This window comes from Ursus arctos, unplaced genomic scaffold, assembly GCF_023065955.2.
Source record: "Ursus arctos isolate Adak ecotype North America unplaced genomic scaffold, UrsArc2.0 scaffold_13, whole genome shotgun sequence".
Lineage (NCBI taxonomy): Eukaryota > Metazoa > Chordata > Mammalia > Carnivora > Ursidae > Ursus > Ursus arctos.
This window is the reverse complement of record NW_026622797.1, coordinates 8,694,187-8,706,720: the sequence shown is the minus strand read 5'-3', so window position 1 is coordinate 8,706,720 and position 12,534 is coordinate 8,694,187. Positions and strand designations below refer to the sequence as shown.

General features: G+C 42.1%; 1 protein-coding gene across 1 annotated transcript; it reads right to left on the bottom strand.

Moving 5' to 3' along the window:
• Window positions 1–399: 399 nt before the first annotated feature.
• On the bottom strand, window positions 400–10,099 carry TAGAP (T cell activation RhoGTPase activating protein). Its single transcript, XM_026505151.4, has 10 exons — window positions 9,897–10,099; window positions 9,228–9,312; window positions 9,086–9,139; window positions 8,705–8,771; window positions 6,841–7,007; window positions 6,003–6,164; window positions 5,433–5,542; window positions 3,801–3,996; window positions 3,102–3,216; window positions 400–2,490 (listed from the first exon to the last, which is right to left on the bottom strand). The coding sequence occupies exons 2-10, from the start codon at window positions 9,252–9,254 to the stop codon at window positions 1,217–1,219; spliced, it is 2,172 nt and encodes a 723-aa protein (XP_026360936.2). The 5' UTR covers window positions 9,255–9,312; window positions 9,897–10,099; the 3' UTR covers window positions 400–1,216.
• Window positions 10,100–12,534: the final 2,435 nt, after the last annotated feature.

The window sequence follows — 12,534 nt, the reverse complement described above, 5'->3', positions numbered from 1 at the left end:
CAGTGGGGGGAGGGGCAGACAGAGAGGGAGAAGAAGACTCCCTGCTGAGCAGGGAGCCTGATGTGGGGCTCAATCTCAGGACCCTGGGATCATGACTTGAGCCGAAGGCAGACTCTTAAGTGCCTGAGCTACCCAGGTACCCCCTGCATTCTAAATTTTCTGGCCTCTGATTGACTATTGAAAAAATGGCTTCAAGTAGGTACATTTTTATGGATTTGCAAACCACCGGAGAACTGGATTGGTCTTTTCTTTCTAAAGACAAGCTCCCAGCCTGCCTATTAATCTAGAGTAATGAATATATATTCAATAAATGTTGTTGAATGACCCAGTGTATGAGTGCTTTTCCTGGGTTTCTATGAATCAAGGGAGAGAAGGCAACATATCAGTAAAGAATGAACATTTTTACTTTGAAACAAGGAAGGCAATTTATTGTAGTGAGATTACATTGAAATTCTATATATGATCCCCAATGCATATAGAGTAATTTCCTCCACACTGTTGGAGAAGATATTACTGAGCCACAGAGAAACTCACAGTGCTCTAAATTAGTCAGTATTGATGTACTGCATTTTTACTCATCTGTCCAAATTGAAAATGAGATGATTAAAAAGACACATTTAAGTATTTTTCATCAGTTTTAACAATGACCTTTTCATTTACTGGCGTTTGTAATGCCTTTGATAACTCCAGACACTGAAGTCTATTCCTTGCAGTCTGCTCCTTTTTCTTATCATGGTGAGTAATTTTCACAAAGCTGCTTACTGGAGTAAACTTCTAACAGAGATTTAAACATTTCCCCCTAAATGGAGTTTGTGGAAGATATGAAAAATGGCATGACATTTGAGGCAACATGAAAAGAGAAGAAAAATTACTTCGGAACACCAACCAATAGAAAAGTGTCCCAGGAGGCAGAGACCAGCAATGCCATAGACCACAAGTTCACAAACAAGTACACACATATTCATGTAGACATCTTTGCACCTAACACCTTGTCTTCAGTACATTTATACACTTGCTACATGTTGCACAAATTCGGGCACACATAGACACTACCTGAGTGCCCTTGCATAGCTAGCCCCTCTGAGGAGGCTCTACACAACTTCTCTAAAGGAGCTTATTCTCGACTTTTTAGAAAACAGAGTCTAAAGCAGTTCTTTATACAGTCATGCATTTACAGAGATACCACAAGCCATGTCATGGTGTCTGGACGGCCTTCCTAAATGTAGGATTCTTTAGCATACTGGAGTTGGTCCTCCTCAAAGACTGGCTGACTACCTCGCCGCACTAGGTGGTCCAGCTTAGACTTCTGTTTTGACTCAGATACAGTTCTTAGCCGGTGCAGCTCTGGTCTCCCTGTGACAGTCACTTGTCCTATCGTTTCGACAGAAGTGTGGACAGTCCTGCTCTGTTTCCAACTCTCAGTCCTGGGAGATAGTCTGTGCCCGTCAAGTGGTTCTTGACTGCGTATATTTCTTGAATTCCCTCCGTGGTGAAAAGGTAGGAGAGGCGGTAGTTGAGTGTCCTGGCTGAACATTCTAGCCCTCATGCTGCCAACTGTTTGGCCCCCATAGGCCGAGAGGTCCGATGCATGGCACCGAATGGCCTCTTCATAAGATGGTGGACTCCCAGGGCTTCTCTGATCCACATGCTGGAACACATCCTCGACTGAGACGCTGTAGGATCTGGAGCTAAAGTCTAGAGCTGTTTGGCCCTGGATTTCAGACAAGTTTTCCTGGATGATTCGCCCAGCAAGCTGGCTTTCTTTTTTAAAACCTTTCTTTACTTGGTCTCTTGTAAAGCCTTTGGATTTCACAGACACACAGCTGGGGGTTTTGGTCAGCACTCTTTTGTGAGAGGCAAAGGAGAATGACATGGAATGTTTTTTAATCTCTCTGTTGGGCTTACTTTTCTCTGTCTTTGTGAAAGACTGATGTCTGGTGAAGAAATTTCTTTTGGGACTGGAAGGAGAAGCCACGGGGGAGCTGTCAGAGGAAGCATCCAGAGAGCCACTGGAGGAGGCTTTGGGTGCCAGTCCCCACAGTAACCCCAAACCCTGAGTCGAGTTCTTCACCTTCAGGTCCTGTGGCCTCTGGATTTTGCCTTCAGCTGCAGGAAACACTTCCTCTGGAAACGGGTCTTCGGCTTCCTCACCTTCCAAACAAGCCCCTGCCTGGGCCATGGTGAAGTCGTCCTCACTTCGTGTTAGTTTTTGGTGAGTTTTCTGACTCTCGAGGCTCTCCTGTGAGGATGACATGCTGGGCTCTGAGTAGCTCCTGTCTGGTTCCCTGAGGGAGTTTTTCAGCCTGGCTACGGTGCTGACAATGGGCTCTGGGCTCAACTCCCAAGCGAGCTGCGGGCCTCTGGGCTCCCAGCAGGCAGCCATCTCCAAGGGCATCTGGGGCTGCCTGTTTGGGGAGCCTGTGGCACCGCTGGATTCCACATCAGGATCGTTGCTGTCATAGGCTGAGTCATTCTGCAGCGTTGACATGTCTGGAGGAAGTTAAGGGACAGTTGAGTTTCTGAGTCAGTTTCTTTGACAAATAAACTTTTGTACAATTCACCCTACTAGTATCAAGTATGGCGCTAGGTAATCTGGTGAAGCTACTCTGAGGCTTGATATGAAAGAGATCGGTCACATTAAAATTTTGTTCCTTTCCTAGTTTGAAGTACAGAAGAGAAGTAGGAAAAGGAAATACTAGTGAGAGAATGAGAAAAGAGACAAAACAGCGTTTCACCGAACATTAATTGATCTTAAATTTAAAAATTAATCCTTTGGATGGCTCTTTTATTGGATCCATTCCATTTTAATGGACCCATTTCCCTTTATGTGGAAAAAACCCTCTAGCCAAAGATAACTTGGTAAAAGTAGCAGTTCTTTATGATTCAGAAAGAAGCTGAGGGGGTGTCAGCTGAGTGAGGAGACTGCAGGAAAATTTGAGAGCAAGTTTCCACGTTAATAGCATCCTATGAATTTGGTTTGGTGACTTGTGCAGGTAACTTCTGCTTCAAATACCAGAGATACTTTGCATTACTGGCATGGACTGGCAGACTGGAATGGACTTCCCCCCACAATCATAATCAATCAAGAGCACATTTGGTACCTGAACTGTCAGTGTGTTCCAGGGAGTCATCAGAAGCAGTACTGGAATGTGCTGGAATGTTCTCCCCAAATATTTCCAAGCAGTTATCGATGAGGAATTCCACCACTGTCTTAACCTACGAGGAAAAAGAAGCCAGTTGTCAGCCTAAAGACATCTTTGATTTTTTTAAAGGAAGAGGAGAAGGAATGGGGTTATAATGAGGGTTCACTGTTAGGGAGGTGCCAAAATGAGCATATGAGATCTTTATGTGTTTAAAAAGAACATACAGAAAATTGGTAAAAATCATATATATTGAAGTTATTTTTGAGACATGCAGTTTTTGAGAATTAAAAAAAAAAAAAACTCTAACTAAAATTTTCATATGGGTAAGGAGTTTCCCAAACTGATAGTTGGACTGACAGAGTGCAATGCACAAATGAAAAAAAACCCAGCCAAACAAAAGGGCTTTTCTATCCTAGGAGACAGTGAGATTTAGCCTTAACAAAGGACACCTTTGTCATCTTATGAGACAGGACTGTTCCGTTTCCTTAAATGCATAAATCTAAGAGAGCAGAACTATGACAAAAGCATTTTGCATTTCATATTTCACTGTGAGCTTGAGTCAGCCAGAGAGACTCAGAGGCATTTTATCACTCGGCTTTTTCAAACAGATGGTGAGCTCATACATTGGGAGTTTCTCGGACAGAGACCAGAACAAACCTTGTTGTTCAAGTCTTTCTGGGCTTCTAAAGACAGGTGTTGGTCATTCTCCCGGGTCAGCACGTTGGGTCCGACGCAGATAGCTAGATTGCTGGCGTCCATCTTATTGACGTCGGAGTTCTTGCTGATCAGGTAGAGCACGGAGACCAGGTGCTTGAGCAGCAGGAGGTTGGGTCGGGGGAGCTTATCTGCAACCCTGGAATGAGGTGCAGGGAAGCTGGTTTTAGAGGAAGCTAATGGGCCTCTCAGCTTTAGTGTAACAAGTTGAAAGTTTCTGCCTAGCCCAGACTTCCTTCAAAATGAGGAAGGTGCATTTTCATCAGTAAGATTGTGAAATGTTCATTCAGACACTTCCAGTGGCAAGTGATGTGGATTGAAACTGGTTAACCACGAGATCTTCAAGACCTAAGACACTGGTCTTTATAACCAGCACACCAATAACACAGCCCTTTATTATTTGTGTAGATCTTACAGTGGGAATCCTTAACTTCTGCAACAAGCTTCATAGTTGATACATTTTGGGAACTGTTTTGTAGAATAATCGTGTAGCCATGCAGAACGTCTTTCTAACACCGTGTGACTGGTATTTTGGGAGCCCAATCATTTGCCTTTCTTGATCTGTGATCATCACACAAAGATGACCCATTTTTATGCCATTCCAAGAAATCTTTGTGGAGAAGAAATTAGTTTCTAAGGGCATGTTTGTAAATATGGTCAAGTCAGGCACTTAAAACGGTAACATTGGTAGTAATGATAACAAATGAGATGAGTAAAGCCTCACTTTTTCAAAATATGCAACAGTGACTCTAATATGGGGACTGTTTTCACTTCTCATAAGAAGTTACTATTATGGGAGAGCGTATTGTCTTTAAGGAGAAACTTATGGTAATCTTAGGATTTTCAATTTGGGACAGATATTCTAATGTCTTCAATTTATCAATAACTATTTCACTGGAAATATTTAGCCACATGGGACTATCATAACAAAGAGACAGACTTTCATAGCATTTGGCAAAACTGCTGATATTTTGAAGTTAGGTGTTTGAGATTGTCTGGTCGCTAGCAGGTTACAGTTTCATTTACAAATGTAATCATTTCTGTTGTCTTTGGAATTTGTTTTTATAGAGTTTTCATTTTGGTTAATTAGAAGACTGTGAAATAGGCTGTGGAATTTTATGATCAAAACCATCCCTTCCAGATTGTTCTCCTATGCTTTAAGGGACGTTTTATGGGGGAAATTGTTGCCTTGTCTGACACAAATCTATCAGATTGAGGATAACCCACATCCCTACACTTGGCTGCTTAACCTGTTTTGAGGCTTTCGTCTACGATTTTGTCTCATACCTTCTTGAACTACTTATGCTTTTAGCCTCCTCCACCTCTTGGGATTTGTGAATGTTGAAGTTCACTTTCTAGAAACTCTTTGAAAAAGCGCTTCCTTTCCTTTGGCTAAAACTACTTTAAAAGGAATGTCCAGGATACCTTGTGATTTTTATTCTGGGCGTAGATACATAATTCCACTCTGATTCCCTACACATGTCAGTGTTCCTGAAACACTCAGAGAATCGTGTGAAGAATCAGAAGACGGAGACCATGTGGGCCTGGCCTCTGGCAATGACTCTGGCCACTTACTGTTTCAGGGCCTCAATTTTGTCCTCCTCGGTCTGCCTCTCCAGTGCGTCCATCCACTCCTCAAACAGGTCACATGAAAGTAGCTTCTGTGGGATACTTCGGAGGAAGTCCTGGAGGATGAAAGGGGAACGGTTGGGCCTGGTTGGGTTACATCATGTACTGGTGTCCTCATCTTCCCCTTGTCTGGTCCAGCTCAGGGACCCTCTGATCATCCTGCCACAGGCTGCGCCCCCTTCCTTCCTGCATTTGAACACTCTAGGGAAATCTCTCTCAGCAACTTCCTGACAGTGAACAGAGTGAGGCCATCATCTGAGGGGCTCCCAGCTTCAGGAGCATGGACTTGGCCTTTTCTCATCAGAATTTGGGGGAGAATGTACTGTATCATTCTCTGTTGGAATCTGAGATCATAGACACAGATGTTTATATAAGAGAAAGAAGGCTTCACTAAAAAACTTAAACTCTAAGATCAGTTTACTTTGATTTGTAGGGAGAAGGGCCCGTTTCTTATTTTCAGAGACTTAATGCGTCAGAGTCCACCGCAGGTTATTGGCAGAAATGTCGTGACCTCACCTTAAAGACTGCAGCCAGAAGGTGCACAGGGAGACTTTTCAGATCCACCATGCCTCCCGAGTTGAGCTCCTCCTTTAGCTCTTTGCGGGCTTTCTCATTGGCTGCTTTCCTGAAGATCCCTTCTGTGGAAGGTCCTTTAAGGCACAGAATAGTGAGAATATCCTGTAGGAAAGAGATGTAGAAATAGGAAAAGGTTACCCTTACTTTGAATACATGAAACCATGTGCTGCTACTACTACATGAAAAATCTATGTTTGGTTATTAAAACGGTGCATGAGAACAGTAGCAAACTTCACCTGTGATAGAGAATCCTCTCCATAAAAGGTGGTTCTCTGTGATACCAACATGGTCTTTACAAGAGACCACGAATGCCAGGTTTTCACAGCCCCATTACTATCAACTGTCTTCCTCCACTCTGCTATATTTTTCAGAAGAGGTAAGTTTGAAAGCGCTAATTTTGTACATTCTTAAATTATTTCCGGTCTCTCTCCTTTCAAGTCATTCTATATATAAACACTGGATTTCTGATCATATACTTTATACCCCATCTCTATCTGTTGACTTCTCAGAAGCTACGTATCTTTTAGCATTCTTAAGTCCATGAAATCAGGAGGATGGAGGGATGGAGGGATGGAGGGCAAGTACAACTAACTTGTAGAATGTAAACAGCCTCCTAGTCTCCTGACTGCACTCACATGTGGAAACACCATTTCCAAAAGTGGAAAAACCTAACGATTGGCCCCAGCAAGTTTAGCATAAGAATGATATTTAGAGCTCCCAAGGATTTTTCACATCTGACAAAAACCTGAAGTAGGTTTGCGAGTATGTGCACACCTACCTGAATGGGTCTGGGGAGTGTGTCATCCTCACCACAGATGATTGACAAGGGCTGATCAAATAGTGATGTTTTTAATTCAGGTTCTGAAGCCCCAGAAAAATCTGACACAGCAGAAAGCCTTCTCATGAGAAAGGGCCAAGACAGCACCTTCTTTCTCTTCTTAATTTCTACAGCCAGGAAAACAAGGCGAAGAGAAAAATTAGATTCATAATTATTAAATTATTAAATAACTATTAAAATAATTAATAAAGATCCATATAAGACAATGGATATTGTCAGCCACATAATGTCATCTAGGGTATGCCTACGAGGGTGTGGGGGAATGATTTTGAAAAACTGAGAAAGCAAAGGGCATGAATTTTAATCTAGAAAAATGAACCCGAAAAGCAACCACATTGGTTACCAGAGCAACCGGCCCCTAAATATCAACACCCAGGTTCCTCAAAGTCTCCACCTTTCCTGTTTTTACTCTTCACTGGCTGTTTGCTACAGAAAATCGGCAAAACTAGCCGAGCAGATTACAAACAACCATCTTCATATATTGACCTTAATAACTCCGGTGGGTTTTTCTGATGTGAAATAGATTATTTTAATTTTCTCCTTTGGCAGAGAAAACAAAACTTAAAAGGAGAGGAAGTGACTTGCTCAAGATCTTCTTTTTTTTAAATTGAAGTTTAGTTGATATAGAATGTTACATTAGTTTCAGTCACGATGGGAAACGATATGGAGTTTCCTCAAAAAATTAAAACAGAAATACCATATGATCCAGTAATTTTACTGCTAGGTTTTACCCAAAGGGAAAGAAAACATTAATTCAACAAGATTATGTTCACCCCTATGTTTATTGCAGCATTATTTACAATAGCCAGGATATGGAAGCAACCAAAGTGTCCATTGATAGATGAATGAATAAAGAAGACCTGGTCTATAAATACAGCGGAATATTACTGAGCTGTGAAAAAGAATGGAATCTTGCTCCAGATCATTTGGAAGGCTCTTCTGTAGCTGGGCTGGCCAGTGCGCTTCTGCAGCCACACTAGCACCAACCAACCACTAGAGGGAGCTACAGCAGTCTGTCTGCAGTTCCCTTCAGAATCCCCCGCCCTGCCCCGGAGGCTGCTTGAAGATAGGGCTGGCGCAAATTGCCTCGGGAAGGCTTGAACCTAGACCTGGTAGTTGGGAATTATCACGAAAACATTAGTGAGATGTTCTATCTTTGCAAATTCCTGAAGTCATGTGTACAATGGGTATCCCATCTCACATGTTTCCTTCTTTCTTTTTATTCTCCCTCTTTTTCCTTCTCTTGTTTTCCCCTACATATAAAAGCTGTATTTTCTACATGCATTACAGTATGTTTCTACACTGGCAAGTGGAAGAGTATGGATGGAGAAGTGGCTTGTCCTTATGGTTGAAGAGAACTGGGTCGCGGTTATGTAATACAAAACATATTATGAAAACAGTGAAGAGCGAATGGTGGGCTCCTAGGAATTGGAGATCAGCAATGATTGCTTTGTGGGTTCTTACATTCATTCTTCATTAGAGAAGGAAGAAAAGGGAAAAGGAACTATTTTTCATATGTATGCCTGCTTTAATTGTCAAAACAGAAGTAGCCGGGAGATCTGACCCCACCAAAAACTCCTCGGAGAGCTGGGGGGGTTGGCTGTAGAAAGGATCTTTTCTGTCAGAGTGCCCTGATGCTCTAGTGAGCTGGAGTCTGCCGGCCATTTAAGTGTTAATGTTCTGCGGTCTTTAAAAGAATACTTAAAAAAAAAATTCCTAGTAGGGTAAAGTACTGTGGTTTTGCAAACCAAGAACATTTGTTGTTAGCACTTACATAAAAGACCAGTATGTTTTCAAAACTCACCAGTTAGCTGGCAAATATTATCTTCACTCTCACATGATGCCAACAGAGGATGTTCCTTGATATCATCCTAAAAATATATTTATTTTCATTAAAAATGATTGAAGAGATCTACCCAGTCTTTCCCCACAAAATATATGGACAATGTTTTATTCATATTAAAAATTAGTCAATAAAATCCAATGATCTTTTTCTAGCTTCTAGAATCAATAATAAGGTCTTGATTATCATCATATAAGGTCCAAATTAATATATTTAATTAACTACATTTAGGATGTTAATTTTCTACTCTGATAATTATACAATCCAAACAATACTCCGTGAAAACAAAGTTTTCCATGTTCTCACAGTTCAGATGAAATGTTTTTACAATTGCTCTCTTACCTCTGACTGACACTCGATCAATGTCTCCATGTTATTGGCATTTAGTGTTTTTGACTGCAAGAGAAAAAATTAAATGAGGCAAAGATCGTTTGACTATTACCTCTGGAAAACATGAGTTAAGAAATTTAAGAGGGCTACGTACAGCATTGCAGCTGCTTATCAGCTTCATTAGATTTCGGGCTGACTGTCCGGGGATGAATTTTGCTCCCGTGTGGCCTTGGCTCTGCCTGTGAGAAATCATATGGGAGAGAGTGAGGAGGGAGACACATGATAAGTAGTCCAATTTCGGTGCCAAAACACAAAGTCTGAAACGATTAGATAGAAAAGTTTTCATTTCAAGTCTGTGATATGTTACCAGATGTCTTCGGCTATTAAGAACAGCACCTGAACATACTTATTTCTAAAATTTTTAAACCTGCTATCGTTACCATGCCAAGCTTTGTTATTCATTTATTCCATTCCCAGCAAGAGATAATCTAACAATCATGATAACTCATGTTTTTGGGGGGCGTGGAGCTGACATTGTCAGGCACTGTATTATGTGCTCTGCATGGAGGAGCTCCTCTAACCCCCAGAGGAAACAGCTGATCCCCAGGATGCTGCTTGCAGGAAACACAAAACGAAGTTAACGTTGACAGAATTCCTATACCGAAAGAGTGCAGGCTCCACCCTGAGACAAACCGTGCTCGGAGTCTGTTAACATTATTTGCTGCATGGTTCAGAGTACAGTCGTTTTCTGTTGGAGGTGCTCTCGAAGACCAGTGTTTGCCAGCTAGCTAATTTTCCAGTTATGTTAATTTATGGTACTTACCCTCGGAGGGCCTCCAGCCGGAGTTCTCTTATCTCCGGGGAACAGTGCAAAATGGGAGAAACAGCATAACACTCTGCTCCTACTAATCCACTGATAGAGAGAGGAAGACTGAACCGCTCTAACTTCACGTGTTCTGCATTATAAACGAGAGGGGGCGGGCAGGTGGAAATTCAGAATATTACTGAGACCGGAAAGAACATCATGGGTTGTCACCCAGACATAGCCAGCCAGACACTGGGGAGCTCTCACTTCCTCATTCCTTTTAGGGCAGCTCTGGTTCTTTTTCTTCTAACACTTAAAAGTAAAAAAAAAAAAAAAAAAATCTTATAAACTACTAAGGGTGGAAAAGATGACATATGGCTCATAGGTAAAGGCTCTGATTAATGTCACAGGTGGGATGTGTGAATAAGAAGTTGTGTTATTCTGTAATAAACGTAATTTTATTTTGTAAAGTGGTGATTTCAGGTGCCCTTATTTTGTATCCTGTTTGGGTACTGTCTCCCCTCCCACCCACCATGTACTCCGTTCATCGGTCACCATACATTGAGTGGCAACCCTCTGGGTGTGGGATGCTATTCCTCTAAGAAGCCCCAGACATGCTGCCTCGTTTGAGAAATGGTCACCATCGGTTTCCTTTGGAATTAGGAAGAGTCCACGAAAGTCAGCTGCCAAGATATTAATCCCCTTCACCTTTCCCTAACTCCTAGTTAAAATTGTTAATACTTAATTTGTAGTTAGACCATCTCTAGTCTTGACATGGAAGGAAAACCAAAAATTCCTTTGAAAAAAAAGATTTTGTTTATTTATTTGAGAGGGAGTGAGAGAGAGAGCATGAGTAGGGGGAGGGGGTGTAGAGGGGCAGAGGGAGAGAGAGAAGCAGACTCCCTGCTGAGCAGGGAGCCCGATGTGGGGCTTGATCCTAGGACCCGGGGATCATGACCTGAGCTGAAGGCAGACACTTAACCCACTGAGCCACCCAGGCGCCCCCCAAAATTCCTTTGATCAGACCAATTTCAAGTAGAAAACAGGTAGTGAATTTCATCTGTGGATCCTTCCTTCTGGAAAAGAGAAACTCTCCAGTCTTTTCTGTGGCTAAAAGTCTATATATAAAATGACTCAAGTACCTGAGGAGCAGAATGTGACATCCACTGTGACATCTTCACATAGTGGAGTGTTGCGTAGCCCTGAGAACGCGAAGTCTGTAACTACATCCAGCAGTGTGGTTGGGTCTCTCCATATAACGTGGCGCTAAAGAAGCCAGACACAAAAGAGTGTATCTTGCAGGCAAAGCAAAGTCATCTATGCTGTTAGGAGGCAATCTGTGCTGTTACGGTCGCATCCCTGGGCTGGGTAGTGACCACTGGGGGCCAGAGAGGGCTTTGTGATGGTCCATCTCTTGATCTGGGCGCTGATCATCTCATGTTCACATTTCTGCCTGTGTGTTCTTCTTCAACAAAAATTAAAACTACCTCGTCTTAATTCATCATTGGAAGACTTTAACTCCAAGACTTTCAGATTGGTAGCTCTATTGTCTTTATACCAAAAGGAAGTCATGAGTAGGGGTTCTTCGGGAACCTGGAGCACGGAGCAGTTAAAATTTGTCCCCTCACTCAGTGTTTCAGCGGGTGGTGTTCAGGTCTCCAGCTGGAGGGTCCCCCTCAGAAAACCGCCACACAGCCAGGGTTTAGAGCTGTGTCCCCGCGAACCTGTGCCCATTACTGCCTTTCATCTTCCCTCCTGCCTCTACAGACCTTCAAAGTGACGCAGTGACTTTTTTTTTAATGATCTAAAAGGGCATATATGCTCTTCCTAGCCTAGAGACAGGCACGTTGTAGGTACTCAGGAAATAATTTCTGAGCAAATACATTTACATATAAAATAGTCATTCTTTTCACTAATATGTATTTCATGAACTTTTTTTTCATTTGGCATACTTTTTGGGGTTTCTTAAGAAATTTAACATTGGTACTGTTCTAACAACTAATGCATCAATCCTCAATCTAAATATTTCAAATGGGGGCGCCTGGGTGGCACAGCGGTTAAGCGCCTGCCTTCGGCTCAGGGCGTGATCCCAGCATTCTGGGATCGAGCCCCACATCAGGCTCCTCCGCTATGAGCCTGCTTCTTCCTCTCCCACTCCCCCTGCTTGTGTTCCCTCTCTCGCTGGCTGTCTCTATCTCTGTCAAATAAATAAATAAAATCTTTAAAAAAAAAAAAAAATAAAAATAAATAAATAAATATTTCAAATGAAGATCATTTTTTTTTCTTCTTTCTATTATGCACTATACCCCATAGTACACATGCGACTAGTGGTTTAAAAACTGTTTTTGGTTTTGTTTTTGTTTTGCCATACAACTCTATACTTAAAGGAAGATGAACCTAGAATCCTGATATATAAAATGCAAACAAAAAAAAATTAAGGAGCATCTGGGTGACTTGGTTAAGCATCCAACTCTTGAATTTGGTTCAGGTCATGATCTCAGGGTCGTGGGATCAAGCCCCACTCGGGTTCTGCACTTAGTGGGGAGTCGGCTTGAGATTCTGTCCCTCTCCCTCTCTCTCTGCTCCAAGCCCCTCCCTAAAATAAATAAACAAATCTTTAAAAATTTTTTTAACTATGTGTCTCTAGTGGGAGAAA